The sequence below is a fragment of the Sciurus vulgaris genome (assembly GCF_902686455.1).
Source record: "Sciurus vulgaris genome assembly, chromosome: 6".
Classification (NCBI taxonomy): domain Eukaryota; kingdom Metazoa; phylum Chordata; class Mammalia; order Rodentia; family Sciuridae; genus Sciurus; species Sciurus vulgaris.
In genome coordinates, this window is record NC_136466.1 from 58,287,695 (window position 1) to 58,309,534 (window position 21,840).

At 32.4% G+C, this 21,840-nt stretch overlaps 1 protein-coding gene across 2 annotated transcripts in view; it reads left to right on the forward strand.

Moving 5' to 3' along the window:
* The window catches only part of SLC12A2 (solute carrier family 12 member 2), a 102,223-nt gene that overhangs the window by 61,563 nt on the left and 18,820 nt on the right, over positions 1-21,840 (forward strand). For both annotated transcript variants that reach the window (XM_079143449.1, XM_079143448.1), the window contains exons 14-19: positions 814-969; positions 2,138-2,237; positions 6,304-6,415; positions 7,719-7,859; positions 18,125-18,231; positions 20,472-20,551. In XM_079143449.1, the coding sequence (XP_078999575.1) occupies positions 814-969; positions 2,138-2,237; positions 6,304-6,415; positions 7,719-7,859; positions 18,125-18,231; positions 20,472-20,551 (696 nt within the window). The remainder of the gene's footprint in view (positions 1-813; positions 970-2,137; positions 2,238-6,303; positions 6,416-7,718; positions 7,860-18,124; positions 18,232-20,471; positions 20,552-21,840) is intronic.

Sequence of the window (21,840 nt, forward strand, 5' to 3'; positions counted from 1 at the left end):
TGGAGTTGTGGATGAACATAGTACCTTTATTTTATTTATTTATTTTTATGTGGTGCTGAAGATCAGACACAGTGCTTTACTTGTGCTAGGCAAGTGCTCTGCCACTGAGCTACAAACCCAGCCCTTGATAATATTTTGTTTATTATTTTCAAAGCATTTAAAATATTTTGTGAGTTCTATTTTTTCAAGTCTTTTGTACTGTTGAACTGATTCTGTTTCAGTTCTAAGAACATTGTTATGATATAGTTTACCTTTTACAAAAAAGAAAAAAAATTGTTTTTCTTGATGCTGGGGATTGAACCCAAGTCCTCACGCATGTCAAGCATGCACTCTACCACTGAGCTTTATCCGCAGCCCCTGAGATGTTTTTAACACAATGAGTTTGGTGGAATTCTAACAACTGAAAAAGTATATGAAACTTTTGTTATAAATGGTGACAACAGTTTGAAATCAGGTGTAGAACTAATAGAACAAAAATATTGTTTCTTCAGAGGATATAAGTGTCTTAGAATAGGAATAATAAAGATGTGTTAATGTAGAACTCGGCCCATTTGTAGTCTTAGTTCTAAACATTGAATTATTAAATTAACAGAATGTTACTTTGCTTGGTATACTATTAGTTTCTTTCTAATCAAATGAATGTATAAAGTACTACAGATACTATTTCTCAGTAGGTATCACCTGATTTTATTACTATCACTAAAAAGTTCTCTCAGTGAGGCAGCTACAGTGATTTTTGTACAAACATACATATGTACCATTATATAAAGTTGATGAGGAATTCGAATGACTTTTATTCATCTTTATCATTAGGATGGCGTCCTGCATTCAAATACTACAACATGTGGATATCACTTCTTGGAGCAATTCTTTGTTGCATAGTAATGTTTGTCATTAACTGGTGGGCTGCATTGCTAACATATGTGATAGTCCTTGGACTCTATATTTATGTTACCTACAAAAAACCAGGTTAGTAGCCTTTCCTATTTAGTATTTGTATATTTGGAAATTATTTCATGTAAACTCTAAAATTGTTTCCAAGTATGCACAGTTTTTTGTTGTAATTTTTCAAATATATAGCATTTTTGTTTTGTTCTGTTAAGGTATGTTTTTGTTTACATTTTTGATTTTGTTTGAACCAGGTATTGAATCCAGTGGTGCTTTACAAAGCTACTCCCCTAGCCCTTTTTGTTTTATAAAACAAGGTCTAAGTTGCTCAATTGGTCCTCGAACTTGCAATCCTCCTGCCTTAGACTCCAAAGTATCTAGGATATAGGCAGGCACATACATGTGGAGTTGTAATGAAATGCCTCAGACTCCAAAGTATCTGGGATATAGGCAGGCACACATATGTGGAGTTGTAATGAAATAATTACCTAAGACTATTTCTGTGCAGTTTTATTCTTACCTATAAATTAAATTTAATCCTAATAGGAGTAAATCAATTTTAATCCTATTAATAATAAATCAATATCATTAACATTCTGTTGCACTCTATATATGTTAAAATTAATCTGAAAGAATTCAGGTTTGTAGAACTTTAGTACCTTTTAGCCTATTAAGCATACATATTTCCTGTATTGATCTTAGAACTATAGGAAGTAAGATTTCACGAATTATTAGAAGACATAGTATCTTTCCCATTAGGTTACCATGTGGCAAGGAAAAATGGACAGACATGTTTTAACTGGGAAATACTTTAATGATTATATGTGTTCCATATTGGTAGTGGTTATGTATATCTCTGCACAAGATGATGATGTCTAAGATATACTGGAATTGCTCCAGGATCCAGAAGAAAGATCTGAGAAGAAAGATTTGGAAAGTTTAGACCTTTGGCTACATAAACAGTAATTCTAAAATGGTTTTCTTTATTGAAAGACTCTTTACCTACCTGAGACCAATACCTACAGTACTATCAGTTTTTTCTAAATTATACTTTAAATGCAATTATAGTTAAGGTGCTTATAGGAGTAGTGTCATGCTATATACTTGAATTATTAAAAGTTATGAGTACAGTAGTTTATTTTAGCAATTGCCTCTTTAAAATATGAAAGCATGTTTCTGTGTGAGTCTCAAATTGGTTGTTGAAAAGTTATCATTGGCGTTACGTTGCATGAACGTTGTCTTTATATAGATGTGAACTGGGGATCCTCCACACAGGCCTTGACTTATCTGAATGCACTGCAGCATTCAATCCGTCTTTCTGGAGTAGAAGACCATGTGAAAAACTTTAGGTAGGTAATATGTTAACATGGAAACATTTTATGTTAGCTGGCCAGCCAGGTCTTAAATTCAGTAACATGTTCATGTGTTGTTATTCCATAAAAAGTTCTCCAAAAGAATAGGATATCATTTTGTTTTTGTCAGTCTTGGGCAATTTAATTCTTTAAAAACAAATTGTCTGAAAAGAAAAATCTACCTTAGTGTTATGAAAGTTTTGGAGATTCCTTATTTGAAAACTTCTAAGTGATAATTTTAATAGAGTGAAATTTTTTCTATGTCTATTTGAATATTATGTTATTTTATATATAAAAAATTCATAAAGATTTTTGACATTATTTTGTAATTTTACTTTTAAAACACTAAATATGTTTGTGTTATTTATTTACATCAGTGACTGAAAACTAGTTGTAATAAAGAATCAGTTCAATCTATAAATATTATTTACTTACATTGGATTTTAAAAAAATATAGGTTATTATGTATACTTGGTTAAAACTAAGTTTGTTGTTTTCAAAAACAGAACATTAGTGATATTTAAATTCTTCAAATTAAGTCTGGCTGTGAACAGGTGACTTTCTTCAGTCATAAATACTCATTTCTTAGTGGCTTCTATATAATAAACACAGAAGTCCATGTTTGTCAATAAACGAAAGGGAAAGTGCCAGGAATGAGAACCTGGGAAGACAAGTTTAGTTAGCATATTTTGAATAGTTGATGCCAACTCTGACAGAAAAATACAGATTATCCTTTTATGTAAAATGTAGCTCATAAATGAGGGTATGAATGAGTCAAAGTTAATTTCCCATCAGAAAAATACCTGTTGCTTTGCCTTATAGTAATGGGAACATTTTTCAAATATTGTATCCAATTTTCAGCTTTGCCTTATTATAGTAATGGGAACATTTTTAAAATATTGAATCCAATTTTCACCTAATTTTTTGTTAGAAGTGCATATGAGCACTCTGAGGAGAAATTAGTATATAGGATTTATAAGATTTGTCATCAGAATCACTGATTGCCTTACTCTTGGTATCCCTGTACACCATAAGCAACCACTTTCAACTTAGGCAGATTTTTTAGTATTTATTTCATAAACCCCATTTTAAATTTTTGCCTTTATCAATGTCTTTTATCTACCTGAGACCAATACATGCATGCTCCCTTCTCTTTACCCTACCTTCCAGTATATTTTTATGTTCTTATTTTGATTAGATTATATTTGGGTATTTGGCAGGGGAGGGGGGACTCTAAACATGAGACACAGCTGAGCCACGTAGTATATTATGATAACTTTTTCTTGGCTGCACAGTTTTCTTGGCTGTACGGTTTTTCTCTTTTCCCTGAATTTATTTTTTTCTTATTAAACTTTGTATTTATTACTATCTCAGCCTTCGCCAGACTTGCCAGATTTTGCTTTCTTCATCTTGTAGTTACTGTTTCCTTGAAGTTTCCTTCTCATTTTTTTCTGTTTCTTTAAGTTGGGTTTTTGAAAGAAGCTTTGTCTGAAGTAAAGTATTTGTAATTCTTGGCAAGGAAGCTCTGTATTGGTGAGTGGGTCTTGTTGGTTAAATCCTTAATGTAGATTAAGGTGGCTTTGCTTGTTCTTTGAGGAATTTAAGTCATCTTAAAGGCTTTCTTTTTGATCTGATTAGATTTCCCAGAAATGAATCTTTTAATCTTCTGCTTGTACGTGAAGTCCTTGCTACCAAAATTGTGAGACCCAGAAAGGGAAGGGGTTTGGGACTCTCAGGTTTCAATATATAAATGTGGTTTGTTTGTTTTATTTTGTTTCGTTTGTTTTTTTTGGTATTAGAGATTGAACCCAGGGACGCTTAACAACTGAACCACATCCCTAGCCCTTTTTTATTTTTTAATTTAAGACAGCATCTCGCAAAGTTGCTTAGGGCCCCACTAAATTGCGGAGGCTGGCTTTGAACTTGTGATCCTCCTTCCTCAGCCTCCTAAGTCGCTGGGATATAAAGCATGCACCATTACACCCAGCTCAATATATAAATGTTCTAACTACTATTTCAAATATCCTACATCTGCCCTTAGTTGTTTCTGATATCTCCAGACCTGAAGTTCTCTCTCTAGCAAATATGCCAATTAGGACTGGGGAGATAACAGGGACAGTTGCCCATCATACTAATGGAAATGTTTGAGTCTTTCTAGTTGCTGCTTATACAGACTGGAAACCAATTCTCCTTACTTTTCTTTATCACAATGTTCCTGCCACTTCTAGAGATATCTAATACATTTCCTAGGCATTTTAATGATTTTTAGGTATAAAATCAGAGAGCTTCACAGTTTTCTCATGCCTTTGTGGGATTTACCCATCTATCCTTTACTGTTCTTCCAGTTGGTTTATAGCTTTCAATATTTCAATGCTGTTTTCTCTTGTTCTTCATCTTTGTGGTTTTGTGCTTTTAAAAAGTATGTAACATGGGATTTTTGAGGAATTTACATCAAGGCAAATGTTTGCTGTAACACTGTTAGTCATCCATGATATATTTTGTATTTTGTGTCATAAAACTACACTAAATTATGCCTTTGCAATGTGTTTACTAGTTAGCAAAGATAGGAATAAGTTAATTTCCCACAGTAATAGGTTATGTTAATTATGGTATAGGCCAGATTACCATAACAACACACTGAAAAATGTAGTAGCTAAAATAAGAGAGACATTGGTGTCATGTGATGGTCTAGATGGATCTTTTGTGGCAAGTACGAAGACTTGCTCTATTTAGTCATTGGGGACCCACATTCCTTTTGTCTTGTCAGTCTGCCATTCCCTAAAAAGTGTTTTTGTCAGGTGGTCAAAGTCATGACTATACCCATGGTCTAGCTTACAGGAAAGGGGCAAAAAAAAAAAAAAAAAAAGAAGTATGGAAGGATACCAACTTCTTTTTTAAAGGACATGACCTGGGAATAGGAACATCTCTGGGCTGTTACCCATAGGACCATGATTAGCTCCTAGGAATGCTAGGAAATGTACTTTGTAGCTGGAGAACCATGTAACCTGCTAAGGCTCAGAAAGGGAAGGCACTTGGTGTTTTGAGCCATAGGACATGATGTTTAATTGCCCCAAAGCAACTCTCCCAGACAGAATTGATTTTTCAGTTAGTTTATTAAAATGATAAATAAATATTTTTAAAAGTCTTTGTTCAGGTTATCATGCTTATTTTATGGAGTACTCTAAATGTTGATATAATGTTTAAGTTAATATTACAGTATACTCTTTGCTTTCTGTTAATGTTTGTTTTGATTATAGAAATTCTTATTCTCAAGAATTTTTGCTAATCTGTTTTAACTTATAAAATGGTTACCTGAATTTTTTTGGTTGTTATTGAGATTGATTTCCTCTTTGGTCAATAAAAATTCAAGTTATTATGTGAAAGTCATACCACCATTTCTCAGGTTTATAAGGACAGGTGAATTTACTTTTGGCTTTCACAACATCATTAATTACAATTAACAATTTTTAGTTCAAATTGCCATAGGTGATTTTACTTATATGGCAAGTCATTAAAATTAAGCTGGATTAGAGAGAGCTGATAACATGAAGTAGAGGTAATTACGATGAGATCAAGCTAAGAAGGAAATTATATTTTTTATATTTAAAGGCAAGCCATGCTCTTAAGTTTTCCAAGTTCTTTGAAGGAACTGGAATATTTATCACATTTTGAACATGAAAAGTTGTTAACCTAAGTTTTAACTAGCCTAATAATTTTCTCCTATTGTACTACCAGAAACTTCATGTAAAATACTACCTATTATCTTAGAGGGACATTGGCATAATGTATGTTCCAAGAAGAGTTGGTTTTTGCATTTTTCACGTACCAAAAAGGTCTAGATAAGAGTTAACCTCTTAAGAGAATCCTATGACCTGTGTCCATAATTGCATAAATGTTCTAGTGTAATATTTTATTCTTAATATTAATCTTAGTGTAATATTTTATTCTAATCTTAGTATAATCTTAGTGTAATATTTTATTCTTAGAGAAACAGCTTAAATATCATGTTCTTGTTGTCCAAATCACAAATTTCTCTAATTTTATCTTTTTAATCTTAAATTAGGCCACAGTGTCTTGTTATGACAGGTTCTCCAAACTCACGCCCAGCTTTACTTCATCTTGTTCATGATTTCACGAAAAATGTTGGATTGATGATTTGTGGCCATGTTCACATGGTAAGAACCAGTTTTTGTTTTCTAAATTAAAACTTTTAACTCTGTATACAACTTGTAATTTGTAGGACTTTTTAGATTGAAAACAACTTGACAAATTTTTGTTGTTTTTTTTTAGGTAGTTTTCTTTACAATGTTTTTGCATGTAAATAGTATCAATATAACATTTTTAGAAAAATTTGGACATTTTGAAACTTCACTGTTTTACTAAACAGGAATAAGAAAATAATTTAAAATGTTCATGCCAAAGTAGTTTTTTGTTATTGGCATCTCGGATATTGAGAACAATCACTGGATGATGGTTAACTTGTTCTGCACAAGAAATTGAAATATTTGTCAGATTTACTTTTCTCCGGAGCTATATTGTTCATCTTATTTTGGTGCTGAAAATGTGTGTTGTATGCCCCCATGTCCCAGCTTCTACTAGAGTTGCTCTTTTACTTGTATAGTGGAAAAGTCAAGGGTGTGTGTTTGTATATGTGTAGGTTGATAGAAGGATACACTGAAACACTGACCTCACTTGGAATATGTGGAGTTTTCCAGTTTGTCTGAAACTCTTAAGTTCAAGCCAGGGACTTGAGCATACCACATTACAAATGAGGCAGTTTTTCTACCAGGGAAGATATTTTCTTAATCTTCTTTAAGGTATATAAGTAAACATATTTTTAGATTTTTTAAAAAAATTTTTTTAGTTGTCGATGGACCTTCTTATTTATTTATTTAATTAATTTATATACGGTGCTAAGAATCAAACCCAGTGCCTCACACGTTAGGTGAGTGCTCCACCACTAAACAACCCCAACCCTATTTTTAGATTTTTGCTTTGTGTATTTGTATATAACACATTTTTAGTTTTGCTTATAAGGATCAAAATATAACTTTAAGGTCACAGATTCTTATTTCGTTAACAGAAGTATGACAGAAAATTAAAAACAATTAGGCCAAACAAACTAGGAAACTTTCTATATGAAAGTGGAAAGCTCTTATTTTGCTCTGTGTAGTCTCTTCCTCATTTTTAATAGTTTGTAACTTATCTCATGAATTTTGAATTAATATGTTTATTTTAAAATCTGTTTTTCCTCTTCTTTTCCTTCTACTGGTATACCCTGTGCCATTGACTATGGTTTTTTGTCTTCTTAAGTATTAGGAAGAATTTAGTTATGTGAAAATAAAATGCTTTTATTAGACTTCTTCCATACCAACATTTAGACACCTTGTTCCAAACTTGTATAATAGGTTAGTTTTTATAGATGTGAAATGGATTACCTTTTAATTAAATATATTGTTAAATTTTTTTTATATAAAGGGTCCTCGAAGACAAGCCATGAAAGAGATGTCCATTGATCAAGCCAAATATCAACGATGGCTTATTAAAAACAAAATGAAGGCTTTTTATGCTCCAGTTCATGCAGATGACTTGAGAGAGGGTGCACAGTATTTGATGCAGGTAAATGTGTCAGCTCCTCAAGTGTCTAAATTTTAGTTTTGTATAAGCTTCTTAAAAATTTTTCATTCTAGATTTCTTTCTTCAAAGTCATACAATGGTAAATCTTTTTAAATAACTTAATTATGGTAGACTACATATTATACTTTTGAACTAAAGGTACTATAGATATTCTTGGCTGACAGCCAAGAATCTGTTTGAAAATTATCTTAGCCTCTTACTCTCCTATAAAATGTTTCCATCTACTCCTTGCTGCATCCCACAGGTTTTCTTTGTAAGAATGTTAACTTATATAGTCCTTATGTAACTTTTTGAAAATCTCAGTCCCTTATATTTCTTACTGTATTTGCTAGCAGTAAATTTATATTTGTTTCAGTTTTGTAGTAGATTGACCAGAATAGAGGATGTAGAATCACTTCTAGGTTTAAATGCTAGCACTACTGTTTCCTTATTATGATTTCGGACTGAACAAATAACCTCTATGAATATCAGTCCCTTTCATCCTAAAGTTTGTAGGGAGAAATAAATGGGTTTAGATAGTGTTTTCCATCATTTTCACAGGATTTCCCATCTTAAAAAAAAAAAAAAAAAAAGTAGCTCGACCATAAGCTTCCTCTGTTCACTCTAATTTTGGAGCTACTATGTTAAAGATGGGAAGCTGAGAGTATTGTACTCTGAGCTCATTTTGTACATTTCTTAAAACTTAAGAATAGTTAAACAATCTTCAGGAAAAACAGCAGTTAGGGAGTGCTAAGTAATTAAGACATTATGGTCTTCAAGCAGTAATAAACAAATGACAGAGGTGAAATTGAAAGGATGAGCTGGAACAATTGATTATTCACATGGAAAAAATAATAAAATAGATCCTTACAAAGACCACACAAAATAATTTTCAGATATAAAATAATTTATATAGGGAAGGTTTTTTTTAACGAAACAGGTGAAATATGAATAATAGATTAATTTTTAAAGAAAATATGAAAAAATCATAAAGGAGGCTACAGACCAAGGAAGGATAATAATCCTATCATGTAACCAGCTATGAATGGTCCAGAGGATATAAAGAAATACTAGTAAATGAGTAAAAGAAAGAACAAAAAGTGAAAGCTATGAATAGCGGAGGAGCAATAAATGACAGAAATAGAATTAAAACCACAATATGATTTAATTCATACCTATCAGATTGACCAAAAATTATATTTGTCAGTACATAAGATTAGAAATTATATAAAGCAATTAGAAATCTTGGTACTGCTGTGCTAATTTAGATTGAACAACCACTTTTTTTTTTTTAAACTAACACTTTCGGATAGCAACCCAGCAATGGATATTCTAGGACATTTCATTTTTCATTATATACCTTAGAGAAACTTTTCATATGTGAAGACTATATGAAACTTGAACATCGTTTGTAATAGTGAAAAAGAATTGAAAGTAACTTTTAACCACGATCAATCAGAAAGCTGAAAATTATAATCATTCAGTGGGATTCTATACAGTGGTGAAAAGAAACTGTGCCTATCAACAGGATAAACATCAAGAAGAAAATAAGGAAAAACAGTAACTTGAATATATGAAGGATACGTACTTTTAAATACATTAGTTTTTATAGGTATGTGTTCCTAAATAATAGAATATGTAAAGTACAAAGCAGGCATGAAGCCAAGCATTATGGCATGTACCTATATCACAGCAACTTGGGAAGCTGAGACAGGAGGATTGATAGTTTGAGGTGCCATTCTGGACAATTTAGCAAGATCCTGTCTCAAAGTAAAAAATAAATAGAACTGGGGATATAGCTTAATGGTAAAACAATCATGGGTTCAATTCCCAGTACTGAAAAATGGGCATGAAGATACATAGGGTACTTCCTGTATGTTGTTTGTTTGTTGGTTTGTTTCTTAGTTGAGTGGTGAATACATGATTTTATAAACTAATCCTTTTTTGTACATGATATATTTAAATATTTCAGCTATAATGCTACGCCTGATCATAAGGTTGTTTCCAGTGGGTAAATCTTGCTTGCTTTTATACAATTTATCAAAACATTGTGATTACTGTATATGTAATAAATTTTATGAAGGGCATGAAGGAAAATTGTTCCATAAAATAGTGGTTCTTAAACTTCAGCGTGAGAATCACTCATTAAAATAATTTCTGGGTCCCAGCTCAGAATGAGTCAGGTGGTTTGTAGCAAGTATCAAGAATTTACATTTCTAATAAAGTTCCAGATACTGTTGCTGATGGTGGTCCAGTTCAGAGAACAGTTAGAGAACTGCTCACCTGTCAGAATGTCATGCTAATTGGTGACACTCTCCTAACAGTTTTCTGTGGTATAAATGACAATATTGTTAATTTGGCAAGAATCAGAATCCATCCTCTTAATTATTTTCATCAACCAAACATACTTCCATGCATCCTGAAAATTTTATCAATAAGGGCAAAGTAGGATAAATAGAACAACATCATCTTCAGATTGCCCTATAAACCCTACAAATTCAACCCCTTTACAAAGATCCCTGGGAAGAGTCTAGTGGCCGAGCTATCTGAGAAACAGTATGAAATGTCCTTACTAATAGGTGTCAGTTTGCCCCTGTAGGACTAATTGATATTATAATCTAAATTTTCACTGAAAGTATTTATTTTTACCTTGTACCTTCTGGAAACCTACTGCATAAAATGACATGTATCTTGGATTTAACTCGAACACTCAACCACTGAGCCACATCCCCAACCCTTTTTTGTATTTTATTTAGAGAGACAGGGTCTCACTGCATTGCTTAGTGCCTCACTTTTGCTGAGGCTGGCTTTGAACTCTTGATCCTCCTGCCTCAGCCTCCAAAGCTGCTGGGATTACAGGTGTGTACCACCATGTCTGGCAGTATTCTACAGTCCTAAAGGTGTTTTTTATATGGTTCTCTTATTTGTTTTACTAGACCTTGTATCTGTCCCTATATATAATTATAATATTTTACCATTCAACAAACATTTGAACATCCATCCTCCCTACATACCATTATAATAATTTACCATTCAACATACATTTGAACATCCATCCTCCACAACAAAATAAGATTCACTTTTAGATTCTGAGTCTTATTAGTAGCTTGTTTAAAGAACCCTTAGGCAGTGAGACATAACACTGCTGATGTCTTCATTTGCATATTTGGGGTTTTCTTTTTATTTTTTTTCTCTTTTTCTTCAAGATAGCAGCCTCTTGATTATCAACCCAATTTTATACCTTTATTTTAAATAGCAAAATGACATTGTTCTTAATGAAAATTCCAGATGATATAATGATGGCCCATTAAATCAAATAAATCTTCTGTAGTATTTCAATGGAGACATGACTCTTTTTTTTTCCTGAAAAATGGTCCAGAATTGTCTTGGGTGGTATATACTATGTGTTCCTGACATTTCTTCATCAAATATTGAAATAAACAGTGATTTAAAAAAATTCTCAAATTAGTGAAACCCAAAAGAAGTCTAAATGGGCAATAAAAATATTTGAAATATACATTTATATTCATATAGCTTGGATGTAGGTATAGATGGTGCCATGAGATTATTAATTATAATTTGAAACCATTGTTATTAACTGAACTTTTCAAAACTAATCATCCAGATAATGTAGCAAAAACTGGTGTTTTCTCAGTGATTTTTAAAGTAATGGAAATCTCATATCAGAACTCAACTAAATTTTAAATAGGCAACCGTGATATTTGAAAATGTTTTTACTTAATAGTGAAAAACAAAATGAATAACCACATTTGGGGAAACAGTTGTTCTTCCTGCTATAGTAAAAATTCTTGTTAATGATACATAGAAGATTATAATAACAAATGCATTTCTTACCATAAATTGTGGCCTGAGATGCACAGAAAACATTGCTAGAGATTTGGAGAAACATATGGTAAGGGTGTTTGTAATAAGGTTCAAATGATTGCATTTCGCTAAGTCAGATTCAATTATGGAATCCATGAAGAACTGATTTTCTGTCAACCATTAGAGAAATATGTTCTGGAGCAGAAATGTTTTCTGTAATAAACTATTTCCCTAATACACATCCTGTTTTATATTGGAAACTATGAAAACATGACCCTCTGAACAAACGAACTACTTTGACTAGAATTTGTGAAGGATTTAGGTATGAGAGTGATACATGTGAAATTTCTTCATTTCACTCATTCTGGGGAAGGTTATCTCAGTAATGAAGTTGGAAGCAGAAGTGCACAGAGTGTAAGACGGATGTTACTGTTAATTTTATAAAAAATAAAATCTTTAGGGGGTTAAGGGTGTGTAGCTCAATGGTGACGTGTATAGCTAATGCATGCATGGCCCTGGGCTCAATCCCAGCCCCCCCAAAATGCACAAATAAACCTTTGGATTATAATGGAATTATAGCAAATTTTGGCCCATCAGGAAGTTAATGCTTAAAGGCCAACATCATTCTAAATGGAGAAAAATTGAAAGCATTCCCTCTAAAAACCGGAACAAGACAGGGATGTCCTCTTTCATCACTTCTGTTCAACATAGTTCTAGAAACTCTAGCCAGAGCAATTAGACAAAAGAAAGACATTAAAAGGATACAAATAGGAAAAGAGGAACCCAAATTATCTCTATTTACCAATGACATGATTCTATATTTAGTAGACCAAAAAACTCTACCAGAAAACTTCTAGAACTCATAAATGAATTCAGAAAAGTAGCAGGATGCATTCCTATGCATCAGTGATGAATCAACTGAAAGAGAAATTAGGGAAACTATCCTATTCACAGTAGCCTGAAAGAAAATAAAGTATTTGGGAATCAATCTAACAAAAGAAGTGAAAGACCTCTACAGTGAAAACTACAGAACACTAAAGAATTGAAGAAGACCTTAGAGATGGAAAGATCTCCCATGTTATTGGACAGGCAGAATTAATATTGTCAAAATAACCATACCACCAAAAGTATAATACAGAGTTAATGCAATTCCTTTTAAAATTTCAGTGATATTCTTCATAGAAGTAGAAAAAGCACTCATGAAATTCATGTGGAAAAATAAGAGACTCAATAGCCAAAGCAATCCTTAGTGAGAAAAGTGAAACTGGAGTCATCACAATACCATGCCTTAAATTATACTAAAGATCAATACTAACAAAAACACCATGATATTGGCACCAAAATAGATACAAAGACCAGTGGAACAGAATAGAAGACATAGCGACAAACTCCTATAAATACATTTACTTATACTAGACAAAGGTGCCATAAACACATTAGAGAAAAGGTAGCCTGTTCAACAAATTTTGCTGGGAGAACTTGAAATCCAGTTAAATGAAATTTAATTCCTATCTGTCAATCAAAGTGGATCAAAGACCTAGGCATTGGACCTGCAGCCCCCTATCTACTAGTAGAAAATGTAGGCCCAGATTTCCATAATGCTGGAAAGTAAAGCAAGAAGTAAAATAAATCAGTAAATGGAATAATATGAAACTAAAAACTTCTTCACTGCAGAGGAAACAAGAACATGAAGAGAGAGTGTATAGAATGGGAGAAAATCTTTGTCATCTGCACTTCAAATAGAGCATTAATCTCCAGAATATATAAAGAACTCAAAAAACAACACCAAAAGAACCAAATGATAAAGGGGCAAAGAATTGAACAGACTCTTCGCAAAAGAAGAATTACAATGGTCAACAAATATATGGAAAATAGCTCAACATCTCTAGCAATTAGACAAATGCAAATGAAAACTACTGAGATTCCATTTCACTCAAGTCAGAATGGCAATTATCAAGAATACAAGCAATAATGTTGGCAAGGATTGGAGACAAGGGTACACTCATATATTGCTGATGGGACTGCAAATTGGTGTAACCTCTCCAGGAAGTAGTATGGAGATTCCTCAGAAAACATGGAAGGAAACCACCATTTGACCCAGTTATACCACTCCTAGCTATATACCCAAAGAGTTAAAATGAGTCTATTATAGTGACATAGTCACATCAATGTTTATAGCAGCTCAATTCATAGTCACTAAGCTTTGGAACCAGCCTAGGTTCCCCACAGCAGATGAATGGATTAAAAAAATACAGTATATATACACAGTGAAATATTACTCAGCCATAAAGAGGTATGACTTTATGACATTTGCTAGTAAATGGAAGGATCTAGAGACTATCATGCTAAGTGAAATAAACCAGTGCCCCCCGCCCCAGAAGAAAAAAAACAGTTGAATGATCTTTGTTCTGTGAATACTAACATACAACCAAGGGGTGGCAGGGAACAGAAGTTCAGTGGATCAGACAAAGGGGAATAAAGGGAAGGGAGGGAGGTTAGGAAAGACAGTGGAATGAATCTGACATAAATTTCCTGTGTACATATGTGAATACACCACAGTAAATCTCAACATCGTATACCGTCTACAAGAATGGGATCCTAATTAGAATAAGATGTATTCCATGTTTGTATAAATATGTCAAAAAACACACTCTACTGTCATCCGTAACTAAAAAGAATAACTAAAAAAATTAATGGTTGTCTTGTGACTTAGTTCTTTAAAGAGCTATAAAATCTAAATATAATTCTTGGTTTTCTTTTATGGTCCATCTCCACTCCATCTCACTCCAAATTTAAAATGTGCTGTATGATAGTGACTACCAGGTTATTAGTTAAAAAATACAAAGTTTTTAGCTGTTTCGTCAAGGCAAGGATGTTGTTTTTAGCATTGAGTAGGGAAAAAAATCTCTTTGAAGAAATTTGTACATGAATTGTATATTTTGAAGATGAATGGAGGCTTTACAGGATTAAAAGTATTTCTTATCCTTAATTATTCCAAGTACTTGGAACAGTGTCACATAGTCAGACTTTGACAAATACTTAGATTAATTTTAAAATGCAAAACATTGATTTTATTATGTCCTTTAGAACCATATACAAAAATTATCTCAAATGGATCAGCAACATAAAAGAGTTAAAACCATGAAACTCAATTAGAAAAAAAACAAAAAGAACTAAAATAATTGATTATATAAAACATAGGGGAAAAACTCATAAAACTCTTAGAAGAAAGCAGAGGTGAGTCTTCATGACCTTGGATTTGGCAGTAGACTTTGATATGGCACCAAAATCATGAGCAGCAACAACAAAAGATTGGGTATTGTCAAAATCAGTTTTGTGCTACAGAGGATGTTATAAAGAAAATAGAAAGACAGCCTACAAAATGGGAGAATATTCATTCAGAAACATCTGATAAAGGCTTAATATACATAATATATACAAAACTTCTAAAATAGTAACAAAAAAGAACAATTTAAAAATTGTCAAAAGATATAAAGATAGCCAGTATGTACATGAGATAATGTTCAACATCTTTAGTTATTAGGAAAATGCAAATCAAAACCACAATGAGCTACCACTTAATTTACCTAGTGTAATTAAAGTTTAAAAAACTGGAAAATGTTTTGAGGAGAACATGGAAAAATGAGAACCTACAAATTGTTAGTGTGAGTATATTCAAGAGAATGATTCCTCAAAAAGCTGAACTCCAAATTACCATGATTAGCAGTTCTCCTTGATCTTTATTTAAAACATTAAGAACAAGGAGTCAGATTTGTGTGCTGGTGTTTTTTTCAGCATTATTCACAATAGCCAAAATTAGAAACTACCCAAGTGCCCATCATGTGATAAATGCATAAATAAAATCTGTATATATAAGATAAAATTTATTCAGCTATAAAAAGGAATGATATTTTGATACAATATGGATTAGCATAGAAGACATTCTGTTAAATGAAAAAAGCTAGGCACAAAAGGAAAGTCCTGTGATTCAACTCATAAAACGGGCAAATTAATAGAGATAAAAGCAAATTAAGTGTTACCAGTGGCTGGTGGGAAGAGTGAATAGATAGTTATTACTTGGTAGTTACAGAATTTGTGTTGGAGTGATGAAAATATTTTGGGAATAAACAGTGGTATTAGATGTAAACCTTTTCCAACGTAATTAATACCTGTTGAAAATGCTTTAAACCAGACTCAGTAGCACATAACTGTTAATCCTGGCAACTTGGTGGCAGACTGAAGCAGGAGGGTCAGAAATTCAAAGTCAGCCTCAGGTACTTAGGGAAGCCCTGAGTAACTTGGCAAGACTCTGTCTAAAAAATAAAAAAATGGGCTAGGGATTTGACTCAGTGGTTAAGCACCCCTTTGTTCAATCCCTGGTATCAAACAAAACAAAAAAAGGTCTAAAATGGCAGGTTTTTTTTTTTTTTTTTTTAACTTGTTATCATGAATTTTTTTTTTTTTTTTTTTTGAAGGGCTGCTAAGGATCATTTATTCTAATAGCATTTCCAGATGAGAAAACCAGGGCGCTATTACATATTTTAAGGAATGTAGCAACTGAACTCATAAATAAATCTCTCCAAAATTGCTCTGTTGCTACTCTGGCCTTCCTGAGTTTTCTGTCTCAGCTCAATTACAAAATTCAACTCAGTCTATTCTTTTTATTATTATTCTCTTTAGTTATACATGACAGAATACATTTTGATTCATTGTACACAACGTAGAGTCACACAACTTGTGTAATCATACACGTACGTAGGGTAGTGATGTTTGTCTCATTCTACCAACTTTCTTTCCCCCAAAACCTCCCCTCCCCTACACAACCCAACATTCCTCCATTCTTCCCTTACCCACTTCCCCCCCACTCCCCGTTATGTGTTAGCATCCACTTATGAAGGAAAATATTCGGCCTTTGGTATTTTGGGATTGGCTTATTTCACTGAGCATGATATTCTCCAGCTCCAAACATTTACTTGCAAATGCCATTCTTTTACTCTTTATGGCTGAGAAATATTCCATTGTGTGTGTGTGTGTGTGTGTGTATGTGTGTGTGTATATATATATATATATATATATATATATATATATATATATATATCTCACAGTTTCTTTGTCCATTCGTCTGTTGAAGGACATCTAGGTTGGTTCCACAATGTGGCTATTGTGAATTGAGCTGCTGTAAACATTGATGTGGCTGCGTCACTGTAGTGTGTTGATTTTAAGTCCTTTGGGTACAAACCGAGGAGTGGGATAGCTGGCTCAAATGGTGGTTCCATTTTCTAAGGAATCTCCATACTGCTTTCCAGAGTGGCTAAACCAAGTTGCAATCCCACTAGCAATGTAGGAGTGTACCTTTTCCCCACATCCTTGCCAACACCTGTTGTTGCTTGTATTTTTGATAAAAGCCAAATTGGAGTGAGATGAAATCTTAGAGTAATTTTGATTTGCATTTCTCTAATTACTAGAGATGTTGAACATTTTTTCATGTATTTGTTAATCAATTATGTATGTTCTGTGAAATGTCTGCTCAGGTCCTTAGCCCATTTATTGATTGGGTTCTTTGTATTTTTGGTGTTAAGTTTTTTGAGTTCTTTATAAATTCTGAAGGTTAGTGCTGTGTCTGAAGTGCATGCGGTAAAGATTTTCTCCCATTCTGTACTCTGTCTTCACATTATTGATTGTTTGCTGAGAAGAAGCTTTTTAGTTTGAATCCATCCCATTTATTGATTCTTGCTTTTAACAATCTCATAGTTTTCCAGTAAGTCAAGAGATTTTGTTGGATTTTTGGGCAAATTTGTTTAACATATCGTAGTGCAACTCCTGATGAAATTGCAAAAAAATATGATTAGTGAAAAAGTTGAGGACAGAAATTAGCCAAATTTCAGCAGAAACTTTCGTGATTGATTAGAAGGAATTCATGTTTTAGTGTTGTGGTTTAGAATTGGACTTTTTTTAAATTATTTTTTTATTTTTACAGACTGCATTTTGATTGATTTTACACAAATAGGGTACATCTTCTTTTCATTTCTATGGTTGTACACGATGTAGATTCATACCTTCTGTGTAATCGTACATGTATGTAGGGTAATGATGTCTGTCTCATTCCATCATTTTTCCTACCCCCCCACCCCCATTTGGACTTTTAACAAGCAATTGCGAATAAAACTATATTTTAGAATTTTTTTTAAATTAAGTGAATTTAATATATTTCTTAGTAAATACATACAAATATTTTGGTAAATTATGGAAGTACATATTTGTGTAATATGTGATCATTGTACTATATGTAATTTATAAGTCAGTATCCATGTATTGCATGCTGAAGAGTTTTTGTTGATAAGGCCATATAATATTTAGAGACTGTCAATTTGGAGGATTTTCATCTCTTAAAACTATTTTGTTGAATAGTATATATTTGAAATTGTATTTATTGTATATTTTAGGCTGCTGGCCTTGGTCGTATGAAACCAAACACACTTGTTCTTGGATTTAAGAAAGATTGGTTGCAAGCAGATATGAGGGATGTGGATATGTATATAAACTTATTTCAGTAAGTATCTTTTCAATTCAGTAATTTAGTTGGTCAGAAAATGCTAAGTTTAAAAATTTTGAATACTGTTTTTTATATAGTCTCTTCTAAAAGAAGCCTAAGAGTGAAAAGGAATCACACAAAAGGTCTGGGTTTTAAATTGGTGATCTATTTGTCTGAAATATTTCAATTTTATCTTTGTGTTTTCTACATATACATATATATACACATAAAAGTACTCAAGAGAGTGTGTGTGTGGTACTCTGGCTTCCCACTTCTTATCCCTCCAGCTCTTGCTGAACAGAGTTCTCAAATGTTGTCAGTTTCATCGCCTTCTAAACTATGTCATTAGGATGTCCTGTGCTGAGGAATGTGATTCTAGCATAATCTCAACTTCACAGGTTTAGTTTTGTTCCCCTCTCAAACTAATTTTGTAGGTAGTTATTTGTTTCATACATGAAGTTATTTAAAACATCTTTTATTAAATGTATTACATGTTTCCTTTTTTCACCCCCTTGCAGCATTAAGTTCTGAGTTTACTGTTCCTTTTTCAGTGGTATTTTCAATCATCTTATCCTATATCCTAGTTCTGTTTTATATCACTGTAACTTTCCTCTGATGAGTTGTCTAATAGGGTTTTTAAAATTCTTTTGTTTCTTCGTCTTTGTTTTTACTGTGGGTTCATGGATTTTTATGTATGTACCTTTTTATGGAATCTGCTACCTATGATTTTGGAACTGAGTCATTGAATTAAAAAACTAGAACTTCTTCTTTTTGCCAGATTTACTTCTTAAATCCTGTAAAGTACTTCCTTTCTCTAGTACTTTAGGATTTGCTAAGCAAATCTATTATCTTGTTCACCTTGAGGATAGGCATTCCTTCTCAATATGCCACAGTTGATAGAAGAGTAGTCTCTTTTTTTTTTTGGTCATAGTTATTGATGACATAGAGCTCTTCTCTCCTTTAAAGTATGTCTTTATGTACAATTTAAAAAACAAACAAACAACACTGGCATTATCTACCTTACTATAACTCCGATTGTTTCTATAGATACAACATGGTTATGTGCCTGTCTCACATATTTTCATAACTGCATTTGAAAGGTCTTTAAGGAAATATCCAGATCTTACTGTATTTTTGAAAAATCTCTATACTGAGTTTATGATGAACAAAATTTCTCAACTAATTGTTAAATGCTTTTAGTTAAAATTAAAGCTCTGCTGATTTTGGTTTGCTGTGACAGCAATTTGGCTTGGGGTTTATTACTTTTTTAAAAAGTAAAATCTCATTCTAACTTCGTACTTCTGAACTCTATATATAGGGGGACTGAAGAAAATACAGCAGAATAAATCATATATATAACCTATAAGCCATAAAACCCATGAGTTATGGGTTATACTTTTTTTGCTCAATGCTTAATTAAAGATAAAGGCTAATCCCATTGCCACTTATTGAGAACAACTTAAGTTTTGAAATTTATCTTTACAGAAGATTTAAGGGAACACTTAAGTCAAAATAATGATTTATGGTCTTAACAAGTTTCTAGACTTTATACTTTTAGAACCATCTTCAAGGTTTTTTGTATATATAAAATCTTTGAACTACTTTTTAAACCAATTTTGTAAAAATTTTTGAAATTATTTTAAAATACCTTCTTCCTTTCAAAAATTTTTTCATACTCTACAATCTGCTATCATTCTCAGTAGACTTTATTTTGTCTTCATATATTTCTCTTGGCTTTAAGGGTATAAGCCTGAATATAAGTAGAGTATGATTACTGAAAGTTGTTTTTCCATAATTTTACTTTGCAGGGTAAAAATACTATTACTTTTTAAACAGCTACTGTAGTACATGTGTCACAGTGACAGGGAAACACTCTGAAGAATGTATTGTTAGCTGATTTTGTTGTTGTGTGAATACCACAGACCATATGTACACAAATCCAGGTAGCATAGCTTACTACACATTTAGGCTACTTAGTATATGTAGTTGTATATGTACTTGGTATATGCAGTATGTCATTGACCAAGATGTTGTGTGGCACATGCCTCTGCTTTGAAGATCTACACTTAAGTAGTTTTCAAGGGTCCTATGGAAGATAGGAAAGGGAAGGTAGAGGATTTGAAAATAACATTCACATCTTACCAACTAATTTTTAAAATATATGAAAGAAAACATATTTAAGACTGAAAGTGATTTTAGAGATATGTGATTGTCTTCGTTTTATGGAGAACATAAATTGTGATCTCCAAATTTTATAGTGATGCCTTTGACATACAATATGGAGTAGTGGTTATCCGCCTAAAAGAAGGCCTGGACATATCTCATCTTCAAGGACAAGGTAAATATCATTTGAAATAAGTTTTTATTATTTCAAATATATAAATTACTTTGTTAGAAAATTGTATGAGATTCTTACATTCTTCATTAACTTTCATAATTACCACCTATTTTGTCACAGACTTATTGTATGGCATTTTAAAATTAGATCTATTTGGAGTCCACCAAAGTGTGTTTTTTCTTTGTGTCAGCTTGGATGATGTTTACTGATTATTAATGGAGAAAATAAATTTGATTTGAATAATGTTAACAGAAGCAGATGTTAGTTATGATTGTGTAGGTCCAAATTTATGAAAGTACATAAGTAATATGTGAGAAACTTTTTAAAATGATAAAATGATTACTAAATCATTATATATTTTCATGTTTATGAAAGTAATGTTTTATACATAGCCACAGTAGTAAGATTAAATGTCATAATGTTTTTTCTGTCTGCAAAAAGGAACCATTTTATAAAAAGAAACTTGCCATTTAAAAATATTTGAGATGCATAGGAAGTTGCAGAAAGTAGTACAGAGAAGTCTTCTTATACTCTTCATCTAACCCCGTCCCCATTGGTATCATCTTGCATATCTGGAGTAGTAGCTCAAAACCAAGAAACAGTTTACAGATTTTATTCCAATTTTACCAGTTTACATTCACTTGGATGCATGTGTATGTATGTAATTCTGTTTTATTTGTCACATTATTTGTGCAGCTACCACCATAGTTAAGATACAAACTATTCTATCACTATAAAGATTCCCCCCACATTCCCTATTTATAACCATCACCACACTTCTTCCCTGACCCTCATTACTAGTAATTTGGTCATGTCTACAATACTACATGTATAATAGAATATGTCACTTTCATAGCATTTTTAAAGTAAAGGTTAAAACCTAAGGTATAATTGCTGCTTTTGTCAACTTATTAAAACCATGAAACTGTCTATATCCTCCAACAATTTCTTCATAGATTAAAAGATACTATAAACTTAATATGCATTTCCCCTTTGTAAATTAACTAAATCAGAATTAGCTAACTTTAAATAGTCAAGAGGCATATATTGAACCGTTGTCACCTGTTGTGTATTGAAATTGTTTTAATCTTCCCACCTTCTTTCCCTTTAAGAGTATTCTACAGTTTTGAAAGAAACACTTGGACCTCTTTAGCCATGTAACAAAAGAGTATATCTTATTCTGTGGAAGGCCTGGCAAAGTTACTGTCTCAATTTTCCGTTGTTCTAACAGTGATTGAGGTTTAGGGTACCCAACTTAACATCTGTTAACTCCACATAATTATGTAGTA